This window comes from Staurois parvus, unplaced genomic scaffold, assembly GCF_062004578.1.
Source record: "Staurois parvus isolate SC_StPar_1 unplaced genomic scaffold, SC_StPar_1.0 ptg002187l, whole genome shotgun sequence".
Taxonomy (NCBI): Eukaryota; Metazoa; Chordata; class Amphibia; order Anura; family Ranidae; genus Staurois; species Staurois parvus.
Window position 1 is genome coordinate 38,229 of NW_028319983.1, and position 13,791 is coordinate 52,019.

At 50.5% G+C, this 13,791-nt stretch overlaps 1 protein-coding gene across 1 annotated transcript in view; it reads right to left on the minus strand.

Annotated features, from left to right (window-relative positions):
- The window catches only part of SLC5A2 (solute carrier family 5 member 2), a 63,647-nt gene that overhangs the window by 38,222 nt on the left and 11,634 nt on the right, over positions 1-13,791 (minus strand). The window contains exons 5-7 of the mRNA XM_089665423.1: positions 4,856-4,961; positions 4,566-4,646; positions 247-455 (exon numbers count right to left, since the gene is read on the minus strand). Coding sequence (XP_089521549.1) covers positions 247-455; positions 4,566-4,646; positions 4,856-4,961 — 396 coding nt within the window. The remainder of the gene's footprint in view (positions 1-246; positions 456-4,565; positions 4,647-4,855; positions 4,962-13,791) is intronic.

Consider the following 13,791-nt stretch of genomic DNA (forward strand, 5'->3'; position numbering starts at 1 on the left):
TGTCAAATAAAAGCCACTCAATCAGCTCTGATCGGAGTTTTCTGACAGCAGGGACGTCCCCCGACTGTCAGAATACAATAGCACAGTGGGGAGGATTCCCCCATATACCCTGAAAATGTGGACGGGGGAATTGGTTCAGTTTTTTCCATTCATGATGGGTCCAACAGTCTAGGCTGAGGCTTCAGGTTGGGTTGCTCTGGCATCGAGGTGACATGATCATATGGGGCAGATCACAATGGGAATTACCTGGTCGCTGCACCAATACCAAGTGGCCACAATGGTCAGTCCCACAATCACAGCTGGCCCAGGTAGATCCCCATCCTTGGCATCCCGAAGCAAGTGCAGAGCGTCTGAGCGTGGAGCGGCACAATCGAATGAGATGTTGCCCAGGTTGCTGGGTGTAGCGTTCATGTATTTCTCCATCAGGGCGCTGTAGCCTCCCACCTCATTAAAAGCTGAAGGACACAAGAACAAGCGTCATATCATAACAGCATGACAACCACTCGAGAGAAATGTATGAAAGTGACACGGAAATGAATCTGCAACATGTATGTGTATGTGCTCACTGTGAGAGCCTTCACTGGCAGCTGCTGGGGAGAGACTATCCCTCCGAAGGTAAAGTCATATATATGCTCCTTACATACCGACACTCTGCTTCTACTTTGCAGCAATACAGAATGTGGACCATAGGTGTGCTTTACTGCTCCTCCTCACAATGCAAGCCGGACTCAGACAACCTAGTGCATTCCCCACGTGGCTGATGGATTCCCCAACAGAAGGAAAGAACTGAGTAATATGGAGGACTCTCCAACAAGAGGCAAGAACTGAGTAATATGGAGGACTCTCCAAGAGGGAAAAACTGAGACTGATATGGAGGACTCTCCAACAAGAGGGAAGAACTGAGACTAATATGGAGGACTCTCCAACGAGAGGGAAGAACTGAGTAATATGGAGGACTCTCCAACGAGAGGGAAGAACTGAGTAATATGGAGGACTCTCCAACGAGAGGGAAGAACTGAGTAATATGGAGGACTCTCCAACAAGAGGGAAGAACTGAGACTAATATGGAGGACTCTCCAACGAGAGGGAAGAACTGAGTAATATGGAGGACTTTCCAACAAGAGGGAAGAACTGAGTAATATGGAGGACTCTCCAACAAGAGGGAAGAACTGAGTAATATGGAGGACTCTCCAAGAGGGAAAAACTGAGACTGATATGGAGGACTCTCCAACAAGAGGGAAGAACTGAGACTAATATGGAGGACTCTCCAACGAGAGGGAAGGACTGAGTAATATGGAGGACTCTCCAACGAGAGGGAAGAACTGAGACTAATATGGAGGACTCTCCAACGAGAGGGAAGAACTGAGTAATATGGAGGACTCTCCAACGAGAGGGAAGAACTGAGTAATATGGAGGACTCTCCAACGAGAGGGAAGAACTGAGTAATATGGAGGACTCTCCAACAAGAGGGAAGAACTGAGACTAATATGGAGGACTCTCCAACGAGAGGGAAGAACTGAGTAATATGGAGGACTTTCCAACAAGAGGGAAGAACTGAGTAATATGGAGGACTCTCCAACAAGAGGGAAGAACTGAGTAATATGGAGGACTCTCCAAGAGGGAAAAACTGAGACTAATATGGAGGACTCTCCAACAAGAGGGAAGAACTGAGTAATATGGAGGACTCTCCAACAAGAGGGAAGAACTGAGACTAATATGGAGGACTCTCCAACAAGAGGGAAGAACTGAGTAATATGGAGGACTCTCCAACAAGAGGGAAGAACTGAGTAATATGGAGGACTCTCCAACGAGAGGGAAGAACTGAGTAATATGGAGGACTCTCCAACAAGAGGGAAGAACTGAGACTAATATGGAGGACTCTCCAACGAGAGGGAAGAACTGAGTAATATGGAGGACTTTCCAACAAGAGGGAAGAACTGAGTAATATGGAGGACTCTCCAACAAGAGGGAAGAACTGAGTAATATGGAGGACTCTCCAACGAGAGGGAAGAACTGAGACTAATATGGAGGACTCTCCAATGAGAGGGAAGAACTGAGTAATATGGAGGACTCTCCAAGAGGGAAGAACTGAGACTAATATGGAGGACTCTCCAACGAGAGGGAAGAACTGAGTAATATGGAGGACTCTCCAACAAGAGGGAAGAACTGAGTAATATGGAGGACTCTCCAACGAGAGGGAAGAACTGAGACTAATATGGAGGACTCGCCAACGAGAGGGAAGAACTGAGTAATATGGAGGACTCTCCAAGAGGGAAGAACTGAGTAATATGGAGGACTCTCCAACGAGAGGGAAGAACTGAGTAATATGGAGGACTCTCCAACGAGAGGGAAGAACTGAGTAATATGGAGGACTCTCCAACGAGAGGGAAGAACTGAGTAATATGGAGGACTCTCCAACGAGAGGGAAGAACTGAGTAATATGGAGGACTCTCCAACGAGAGGGAAGAACTGAGACTAATATGGAGGACTCGCCAACGAGAGGGAAGAACTGAGACTAATATGGAGGACTCTCCAACAAGAGGGAAGAACTGAGACTAATATGGAGGACAATAACTTAGAACATAGAAACCTCCCAAGAAGACCCCCAGAAAATTAAAGGGGGGGGCAGATATATGGATACAAGTCACTCTCTCTGGGGAAATCCAAGATGGAGGAGGTCCTGGGGGTCCTAGTACAGGACAGACTCAGCAATGCCAGGCCAGCAGGATATTAGCATGAAAAAGGGATTTACTCCAGATACATCTATAACTCTATGGGGGATGGAGGAGCTCAGCTATGGGGGGTGGAGGAGCTCAGTTATGGAGGGATGGAGGAGCCCAGTTATGGGGGGTGGAGGCGCTCAGTTATGGAGGAGCCCAGTTATGGGGGATGGAGGAGCCAAGTTATGGGGGATGGAGGAGCCCAGTTATGGGGGATGGAGGAGCGCAGTTATGGGGGATGGAGGAGCGCAGTTATGGGGATGGAGGAGCTCAGTTATGGGAGATGGAGGAGCCCAGTTATGGGAGGTGGAGGAGCCCAGTTATGGGGGATGGTGGCACTCAGTTATGGGGGGTGGAGGAGCTCATGTATAGGGGGTGGAGGAGCCCAGTTATGGGGGGTGGAGGAGCCCAGTTATGGGGGGTGGAGGAGGCCAGTTATGGGGGATGGAGGAACCCAGTTATGGGGATGGAGGTGCCCAGTTATGAGGGATGGAAGAGCCCAGTTATGGAGGATGGAGGAGCCCAGTTATGGGTGATGGAGGAGCCCAGTTATGAGTGATGGAGGAGCCCAGTTATGGGGAATGGAGGAGCTCAATTATAGGGGGTGGAGGAGCTCAATTATAGGGGGTGGAGGAGCTCAATTATGGGGGGTGGAGGAGCTCAGTTATGGGGGATGGAGGAGCCCAGTTATGGGAGGTGGAGGAGCCCAGTTATGGGGGATGATGGCACTCAGTTATGGGGGGTGGAGGAGCTCAGTTATGGAGGATGTAGGAGTCCAGTTATGGGGGATGGAGGAGCCCAGTTATGGGGGGTGGAGGAGCCCAGTTATGGGGGGTGGAGGAGCTCAGTTATGGGGGCTGAAGGAGCTCAGTTATGGGGGATGGAGGAGCCCAGTTATGGGGGGTGGAGGAGCCCAGTTATGGGGGATGGAGGAGCCCAGTTATGGGGGATGGAGGAGCCCAGTTATGGGAGATGGAGGAGCCCAGTTATGGGGGGTGGAGGAGCTCAGTTATGGGGGTGGAGGAGCTCAGTTATGGAGGATGGAGGAGCCCAGTTATGGGGGGTGGAGGAGCCCAGTTATGGGGGCTGGAGGAGCCCAGTTATGGAGGCTGGAGGAGCCCAGTTATGGGGGCTGGAGGAGCCCAGTTATGGGGGGTGGAGGAGCACAGTTATGGGGGATGGAGGAGCCCAGTTATGGGGGGTGGAGGAGCACAGTTATGGGGGATGGAGGAGCCCAGTTATGGGGGCTGGAGGAGCCCAGTTATGGGGGATGGAGGAGCTCTGTTACGAAGGACAACAAAGGCCATGAAATGTGATCTCTGTATGAGGGGATCCGATGTGGAGTCTGTCAATGGCGGATGTATCATTGGGAGGAAACAATTTCTTCAGCCACACAATGTAGTTGGAGGAAAGCGGTGCAGCCTGTAGGGGTTCTTTGCAGTCAGAGCGGTCCGGATGTGGAACTCCCTTCCCCAGTTGGTGGTGTCAGTGAGGAGTGTAGAATCCAACGTGTACAGGGACATGGTATATGGTAGCGACACTCTCAGGGCGTATTGGATGGACTCCACCCTCCGGCTCTCAGCTTTGCCGGCCTCTGGGGGTGCAGCAGATCCCACCTTCCGGGACTCCACCCTCCGGCTCTCAGCTTTGCCGGCCTCTGGAGGTGCAGCTGATCCCAAGAAGGAGACTTCCTGAGACACAATCATGGTAATTGGATGGAAACAACGAGACGTCCAGAAGATCTTCTGACTGGAAGAGACCACATGGATGTCCTCATAGGAGTCACCCAGTCAGACTCCTCCCATTACAGAGATGTCCCCTCCCCCGGGTTCTTGGTTCACTCACCATATCCGGCCAGGACGCAGGACCCGGCGATGATCACGAAGGTCTGCACAGTGTCCGTATACATCAGCGCTGCGAGACCCCCTAGAGGGGAGGACAGGGAAATATGTCAGGAAGGTGCAGCTAACTCAGTGGTCCAAACATTTCATGGCAGAGTGGATGATGGGATATTCCTTCCTGTCTCCAGAACATCTCCCCCGATCCAATCATCGAGACGTCATCACGTAGAGGTGCAGACGACTTCCCATATGAGGATCCTTGTACTAGAGAGCGGATGGAGGGGTTGGACTTACCTGTCACGGTGTAGATGGTGGTGATCACCAACAAGGCGATGACCGAAAGATAAATATTCCAGCCCAGAGCAACCTGTATGAAGAGGGCTCCAGAGAACATGTCCACCTGGCACAGGGAAGAGGACCGGCCACACAGCATTAGGTGCAAATATACATACACTGCGCTAGGAAACAAATATATCAAATATAGAAATGCCAAAAATATATACCATATTTTCCGGCGTATAAGACGACCCCTCTTCCAATGCACACCAGTGGGAGGATTAGTGCCCCATCATTGGTGTCAGTGGGAAGAATAGTGCCCCATCATTGGTGTCAGTGGGAGGATTAGTGCCCCATCATTGGTGTCAGTGGGAGGAATAGTGTCCCATCATTGGTGTCAGTGGGAGGAATAGTGCCCCATCATTGGTGTCAGTGGGAGGAATAATGCCCCATCATTGGTGTCAGTGGGAGGAATAGTGCCCCATCATTGGTGTCAGTGGGAGGAATAGCGCCCCATCATTGGTGTCAGTGGGAGGAATAGTGTCCCATCATTGGTGTCAGTGGGAGGAATAGCGCCCCATCATTGGTGTCAGTGGGAGGAATAGTGCCCCATCATTGGTGTCAGTGGGAGGAATAGTGCCCCATCATTGGTGTCAGTGGGGGGAATAGCGCCCCATCATTGGTGTCAGTGGGAGGAATAGCGCCCCATCATTGGTGTCAGTGGGAGGAATAGCGCCCCATCATTGGTGTCAGTGGGAGGAATAGCGTCCCATCATTGGTGTCAGTGGGAGGAATAGCGCCCCATCATTGGTGTCAGTGGGAGGAATAGCGCCCCATCATTGGTGTCAGTGGGGGGAATAGCGCCCCATCATTGGTGTCAGTGGGAGGAATAGCGCCCCATCATTGGTGTCAGTGGGAAGAATAGTGTCCCATCATTGGTGTCAGTGGGAGGAATAGTGTCCCATCATTGGTGTCAGTGGGAGGAATAGTGCCCCATCATTGGTGTCAGTGGGAGGAATAGTGCCCCATCATTGGTGTCAGTGGGAGGAATAGTGCCCCATCATTGGTGTCAGTGGGAGGAATAGCGCCCCATCATTGGTATCAGTGGGAGGAATAGTGCCCCATCATTGGTGTCAGTGGGGGGAATAGCGCCCCATCATTGGTGTCAGTGGGAGGAATAGCGCCCCATCATTGGTGTCAGTGGGAGGAATAGCGCCCCATCATTGGTGTCAGTGGGAGGAATAGTGTCCCATCGTTGGTGTCAGTGGGAGGAATAGCGTCCCATCGTTGGTGTCAGTGGGGGGAATAGTGCCCCATCGTTGGTGTCAGTGGGAGGAATAGCGGCCCATCATTGGTGTCAGTGGAGGAATAGTGTCCCATCATTGGTATCAGTGGGAGGAATAGCGCCCCATCATTGGTATCACTGGGAGGAATAGTGTCCCATCATTGGTGTCAGTGGGAGGAATAGTGCCCCATCATTGGTGTCAGTGGAAGGAATAGTTCCCTATCATTGGTGTCAGTGGGAGGAATAGTGTACCATCATTGGTGTCAGTGGGGGGAATAGTGCTCCATCATTGGTATCAGTGGGGGGGGAGGGGGAATAGTGCCCCATCGTTGGTGTCAGTGGGAGGAATAGTGCTCCATCATTGGTGTCAGTGGGAGGAATAGTGCCCCATCATTGGTGTCAGTGGAGGGAATAGTGCCCCATCATTGGTGTCAGTGGAGGGAATAGTGCCCCATCATTGGTATCAGTGGGAGGAATAGTGCCCCATCATTGATGTCAGGGGGAGGAATAGTGCCCCATCATTGGTGTCAGTGGAAGGAATAGTGCCCCATCATTGGTGTCAGTGGGAGGAATAGTGCCCCATCATTGGTATCAGTGGGAGGAATAGTGCCCCATCATTGGTATCAGTGGGAGGAATAGCGCCCCATCATTGGTGTCAGTGGGAGGAATAGCACCCCATCATTGGTGTCAGTGGAAGGAATAGTGCCCCATCATTGGTGTCAGTGGGAGGAATAGTGCCCCATCATTGGTGTCAGTGGGAGGAATAGTGCCCCATCATTGGTGTCAGTGGAGGAATAGTGCCCCATCATTGGTGTCAGTGGAGGAATAGTGCCCCATCATTGGTGTCAGTGGGAGGAATAGTGCCCCATCGTTGGTGTCAGTGGGAGGAATAGTGCCTCGTCATTGGTGTCAGTGGAAGGAATAGTTCCCTATCATTGGTGTCAGTGGGAGGAATAGTGTACCATCATTGGTGTCAGTGGAGGAATAGTGCCCCATCATTGGTGTCAGTGGGAGGAATAGTGTCCCATCATTGGTGTCAGTGGGAGGAATAGTTCCCCATCATTGGTGTCAGTGGGAGGAATAGTGCCCCATCATTGGTGTCAGTGGGAGGAATAGTTCCCTATCATTGGTATCAGTGGGAGGAATAGCGCCCCATCATTGGTGTCAGTGGGAGGAATAGCACCCCATCATTGGTGTCAGTGGAAGGAATAGTGCCCCATCATTGGTGTCAGTGGGAGGAATAGTGCCCCATCATTGGTGTCAGTGGGAGGAATAGTGCCCCATCATTGGTGTCAGTGGAGGAATAGTGCCCCATCACTGATGTCAGTGGGAGGAATAGTGCCCCATCATTGGTGTCAGTGGGAGGAATAGTGCCCCATCATTGGTGTCAGTGGGAGGAATAGTGCCCCATCATTGGTATCAGTGGGAGGAATAGTGCCCCATCATTGGTGTCAGTGGGAGGAATAGCGCCCCATCATTGGTGTCAGTGGGAGGAATAGTGCCCATCATTGGTGTCAGTGGGGGGAATAGTGCCCCATCGTTGGTGTCAGTGGGAGGAATAGTGCTCCATCATTGGTGTCAGTGGGGGGAATAGTGCTCCATCATTGGTGTCAGTGGGGGGAATAGTGCCCCATCGTTGGTGTCAGTGGGAGGAATAGTGCTCCATCATTGGTATCAGTGGGGGGGGAGGGGGAATAGTGCCCCATCGTTGGTGTCAGTGGGAGGAATAGTGCTCCATCATTGGTATCAGTGGGGGGGGAGGGGGAATAGTGCCCCATCGTTGGTGTCAGTGGGAGGAATAGTGCTCCATCATTGGTATCAGTGACACCAATGATGGGGCACTATTCCTCCCACTGACACCAATGACACTTGCTGACCCCTGTTCCAGTATGGTGCTGATGCAGTCAGCATATGTGGTTGCAGCAGCACCTCTGCACGGCACACTTACCGGCCGCTCCCTCACTCGATTTTCGTGGGGCCGCTCGGCTCCGGTTCCTCGCCGGTGATTGGCCACCTGTGTGCCTTTCCTGAGCTACAGTTCTGGTGGCCAATCACCGGTGAGGAGGTGGAGCCGAGCAGCCGCGCGAACATCCAGTGGCCGAACTGAATGAAGGAGCAGCCGCGCTTCCTGGACCGGATTGTCGTGGGACCGGAGCCAGGTAAGAAACAGCAGCCCCTGCCCACCCTGTACTTAGTGTCCCTTCCGTTGGAAGGGGGGGGGGCGGTGGGGGCACCATGACCGCCCCCTAAAAAGTGTCAGCATGCCGTATACCGTCGTATAAGACGACCCCCAACTTTTGAGAACATTTTCAAGGGGTAAAAAGTCGTCTTATACGCCAGAAAATACAGATAATAATAGTTGTGATGAAAAAATTCAATTGAAATCCCCCAATTGTGTCCTCCACCGAATGCAATGAATGAACTCTGCAGAGCAATATGCTGATCATATGATACACCAACAGAAACACTTCTCAGCTCTGGGAGCGATGATCTGCAGACACTTGAGACAGGAGCTTGGCTTGGGAAAACGATCTCCACTACCCCTGGAGCAATACTCTGCAGGAGACTCTGTGACTCTGTAGATCCACTTCATTCAAACACCATCCTTGTCATCGGGTATTGGAATAGCCACTCGGAAAATATAAAGAACAGAAGCTCACGGTGCAGCACCTCCTAAAATCGCTGCTTCTCACAAAACCCGGAGTCCCAGCCGATCCCAGCGCAATCAGCATATCCAACTGCAAGAAAGCAGACCCAGCCTCCTCACACCTGCGCTGTACCGATCACTGAGAACGTGCCAACGTCTCACTGCTCAATGCCCCGCCCTACGCGTTTCGTCCTTCGACGTCCTCACGGAGCGGATGAGTGTGAGATGTCCTACCCTCATTATATATGCACTGCAATCAAGTCGTACAGCTGTCAGCGATCTGAGATCATGTAACAAAACATGACGCCAATGACAGATTGCTGCGCTCGACGTTCAAAAAACATATCGTGGAGGCAAGGATAATACTAGATATATATAAACGTATCAATGATAAAGCGCTCAATAGTATATATTAATCCATGGGACATGTCAATCAACATTAGTCCAATTAAAGGGCCATGCACCACCAATAAAGGAGTGCTCCGCTAAAAAGAACAAAAAATATATATATCTAAATAAAATCTATCAATAAAAGCTCCATATATATATATAAATATTAGACAATTCATAATATATATCAAATATGTTCCCGCCCCATAATAACATTATAAAATAAGACATTACAAAGCAAAGTTAAAACAACTTACAAATTTGTGAGAAAACAATTGAAGTCTAGATCAATATTTAGCCCATATGGTTTCAGAGTTTAATTCATAAATCCAACATGTTTCTTTTCTTGAAATCTCCTTAACCCCTCGCCTACAGGGCACTTCTACCCCCTTCCTTACCAGGCCAATTTTCAGCTTTCAGCGCTGCCACACTTTGATTGACAATTGCGCGGTCATGCAACATTGTACCCATATGAAATTTTGATCATTTTTTTCTCACAAATAGAGCTTATTTTTGGTGGTATTTTCTCCCCGCTGGGCGCTTTACTTTTTGCGCTATAAATTAAAAAAGTGCAAAAAATTTGAAAAAAAAGTTTCTTTGTTTCTATTATAAAATTTTTCAAACAGGTATTTTTTCTCCTTCACTGATGTGCGTTGATGAGGCAGCACTGATGGGCACTGATAGGCGGCACTGATGGGCACTGATAGGCAGCACTAAAGGGCACTGATAGGCAGTACTAAAGGGCACTGATAGGCAGTACTAATGAGGTGGCACGGATAGGCGGCGCTAATATGCAGCACTGATAGGCGGCACTGATAGGTGACACTGATCATGGGTACTGATAGATGGCACTGACTGGCATCACTGCTGGGCACTGACTGGCGGCACTGACTGGCACAACCGCTGGGCACTGACTGGTGGCACTGACTGGCAGCACTGCTGGGCTGCACTGGTGGGTGGCACTGGTGGGCGGCACTGGTGGGCACAGGTGGGTGGCACTGGTGGGCACAGGTGGGTGGGCACAGGTGGGTGGCACTGCTGGACACAGGTAGGTGGCACTTCTGGGCACAGGTGTGTGACACTGCAGAGTGGCACAGGTGGGTGCACTGCTGGGCACAGGTGGGCGGAGCTAGTGGGCGCACTGCTGGGCACAGGTGGGCGGAACTTGTGGGTGGCACTGCTGGGCACCGATCATCAGGCACTGATCATCAGTGCCCTGATGATCGGTGCCGATCCCCGCTCTAACAACTGCCGGTTCTCAGCAGTACTTTCCTCACGATCTGACAGCGTGAGGAAAGTGCAGCCGAGAACCGGCACTTGCATTTCCCTCTGATCAGCGTGTCATTGGACACCGCTGATCACGTGGTAAAAGGCCGGTATGATCGGCCTTTTACCACATCTCGTGATCAGCTGTGTCCGTAGGACACAGCGATCACGGAGATCGCCGGGTGCGCGCCCCCTGGGGCGCGCAGGAGAGCGCGTTCTGGGGGGACGTCATATGATGTCCACCCAGAACTGGCCGGCCGCAGTGCAGCCGTCATTCAGCTATCTGCGGTCGGCAACTAGTTAATCAAGTCAGACCCTCTCCAGTGGGGCGTTACCATATCTATCCCATAATAGGTCACCACCCTGGGGTCACAATTATGTACCAACTTAGTGTCTGGAAACACTGAGCTCCTCAAAACCCTTTTTATATTTCCTCTGTTCTCCTATTCTGGTTTTTAAACATCTGCTAGTTCTACCAATATATGGAAGATGACACGGACATTCCAGAACATACACCACACGTGTGCAATTACAGGTGTCAAAGAATGAATGTTGTATTCTTTGTTAGAAGAAGAAAATGAGTGAGAGGATTTTCTTTTTATTCTAGATTCGGATTTGACTGTTCTACGTACTTTACACTTATTACCGTGAAAGAACCCTTTTACATTAGGAAATAATTCGACCTTCTTAGGAGAGTCCATCACGTCATGAGCTATTCTTGTTCTTAAAGATTTATTTTTTCGGTAAATAAAATATGGTCTTTCAGGTAAGATATTTCCTAATACATCGTCTTTTAGTAGAATTGGCCAGTATTTCTGCAAGATACTTTTCTATTGCATGTTGTAATCAGTGATGAAAGGTACAGTATTGTTATCACACTTCTTAACCACCTTTTTGTTACATAGAAGCCATTCTCTATCTTTGTTATTAATCGGATCTCTTTCATTCATGAGGAAGCTCCTATCATAACCTCTTTCAATAAATCTGTCAATTAATATATTCGTTTGCTCTATCAAATCTCCGCGTTCACTACAATTTCTTTTTATTCTGGTGAATTGGCTTCTTGGTGTACTGTAAAGCCGCCTCGGATGATGTCCACTAGACACGGGTATAGAACTATTTTTATCAACCTCTTTAACCTGTTGCTGACCGCAGATAGCCGAATGACGGCTTCACTGCGGCTGGCCAGTTCTGGGTGGACGTCATATGACGTCCCCCCAGAACGCGCTCTCCTGCGCGCCCCTACGGACACAGCTGATCACGAGATGTGGTAAAAGGCCGATCATACCGGCCTTTTACCACGTGATCAGCGGTGTCCAATGACACGTTGATCAGAGGGTAACAAGGATGACAAGGATGGTGTTTGAATGAAGTGGATCTACAGAGTCACAGAGTCTCCTGCAGAGTATTGCTCCAGGGGTAGTGGAGATGGTTTTTCCAAGCCAAGCTTCTGTCTCAGTTGTCTGCAGATCATCGCTCCCAGAGCTGAGAAGTGTTTCTGTTGGTTTATAATATGATCAGCATATTGCTCTGCAGAGTTCATTCATTGGATTCGGTGGAGGTATCTTTGTACTTCTTTGCACCTTATTACAGGGCAGATTTTGCAGCTGATATTATTGATATACAATTTTGACTGTAATAATTATCACTATTATTGGCGCCACCTATATTTATTCATTCACACATTAATATGTACCTGCATGAAGACCACTTCTCCACCATCAATGCCACTGAGGGAGGACCTTCTACCACCCCACCTCTACTATACATACCACTGAGGGAGGACCTTCTACCACCCCACCTCTACTATATGTGCCACTGAGGGAGGACCTTCTACCACCCCACCTCTACTATATGTGCCACTGAGGGAGGACCTTCTACCACCCCACCTCTACTATACGTGCCACTGAGGGGAGGACCTTCTACCACCCCACCTCTACTATATGTGCCACTGAGGGAGGACCTTCTACCACCCCACCTCTACTATACGTGCCACTGAGGGGAGGACCTTCTACCACCCCACCTCTACTATATGTGCCACTGAGGGAGGACCTTCTACCACCCCACCTCTACTATACGTGCCACTGAGGGGAGGACCTTCTACCACCCCACCTCTACTATATGTGCCACTGAGAGAGGACCTTCTACCACCCCACCTCTACTATATGTGCCACTGAGGGAGGACCTTCTACCACCCCATCTCTACTATATGTCCCACTGAGGGAGGACCTTCTACCACCTCACCTCTACTATATGTGTCACTGAGGGAGGACCTTCTACCACCCCACCTCTACCACATGTGCCACTGAGAGAGGACCTTCTACCACCTCTCCTCCCCTACTATATGTGCCACTGAGGGAGGACCTTCTATCACCCCACCTCTACTATAGGTGTCACTGAGGGAGGACCTTCTACCACCCCACCTCTATTATATGCGCCACTGAGGGAGGACCTTCTACCACCCAGGGGCGGACTGACTATTTGGAAACTATTTGGAAACCGAGGGCCCGGGGTCAGTAGGGGGCCCCATGAGATGCCCCTGGTACCTTTTTCATAGGCTTTTTTGAGTTTGGGCAAGGACACAGGGGCCCCATGATCCCCTATTGGCCTGGGGCCCCATGAGTTGTCAGTCCGCCCCTGCTACCACCCCACCTCTACTATATGTAACACTGAGGGAGGACCTTCTATCACGTCACCTTCATCATATATACCACTGGGGGAGGACCTTCCACCACCTCACCCCTACTATATGTTCCACTGAGAGAGGACCTTCTACCACCCCATCTCTACTATATGTGCCACTGAGGGAGGACCTTCTACCACCCCACCTCTACTGTATGTAACACTGAGGGAGGACCTTCTATCACGCCACCTTCATCATATATACCACTGGGGAGGACCTTCCACCACCTCACCCCTACTATATGTGCCACTGAGAGAGGACCTTCTACCACCCCACCTCTACTATATGTGCCACTGAGGGAGGACCTTTTACCACCCCACCTCTATGTGCCACTAAGGGAGTTCCTTCTACCACGCCACCTTGATTATATGTACCACTGAGGGAGAACCTTACACCATCACACCTCTGCTTTATGTACCACTGAGGGAGAACCTTCTACCACCCTACCTCTACTATATGTGCCACTGAGGGAGGACCTTCTATCACACCACCTTCATCAAATATACCACTGGGGGAGGACCTTCTACCATCCCACTTTCGCCATCATTGCCACTGAGGGAGGACCTTCTACCACCTCACCTATACTATATGTGCCACTGAGGAAGAACCTTCTACCATCCCATCTTCACCATATGTGCCACTGAGGGAGGACCTTCCACCACCCTACCTCCACCATCAGTGCC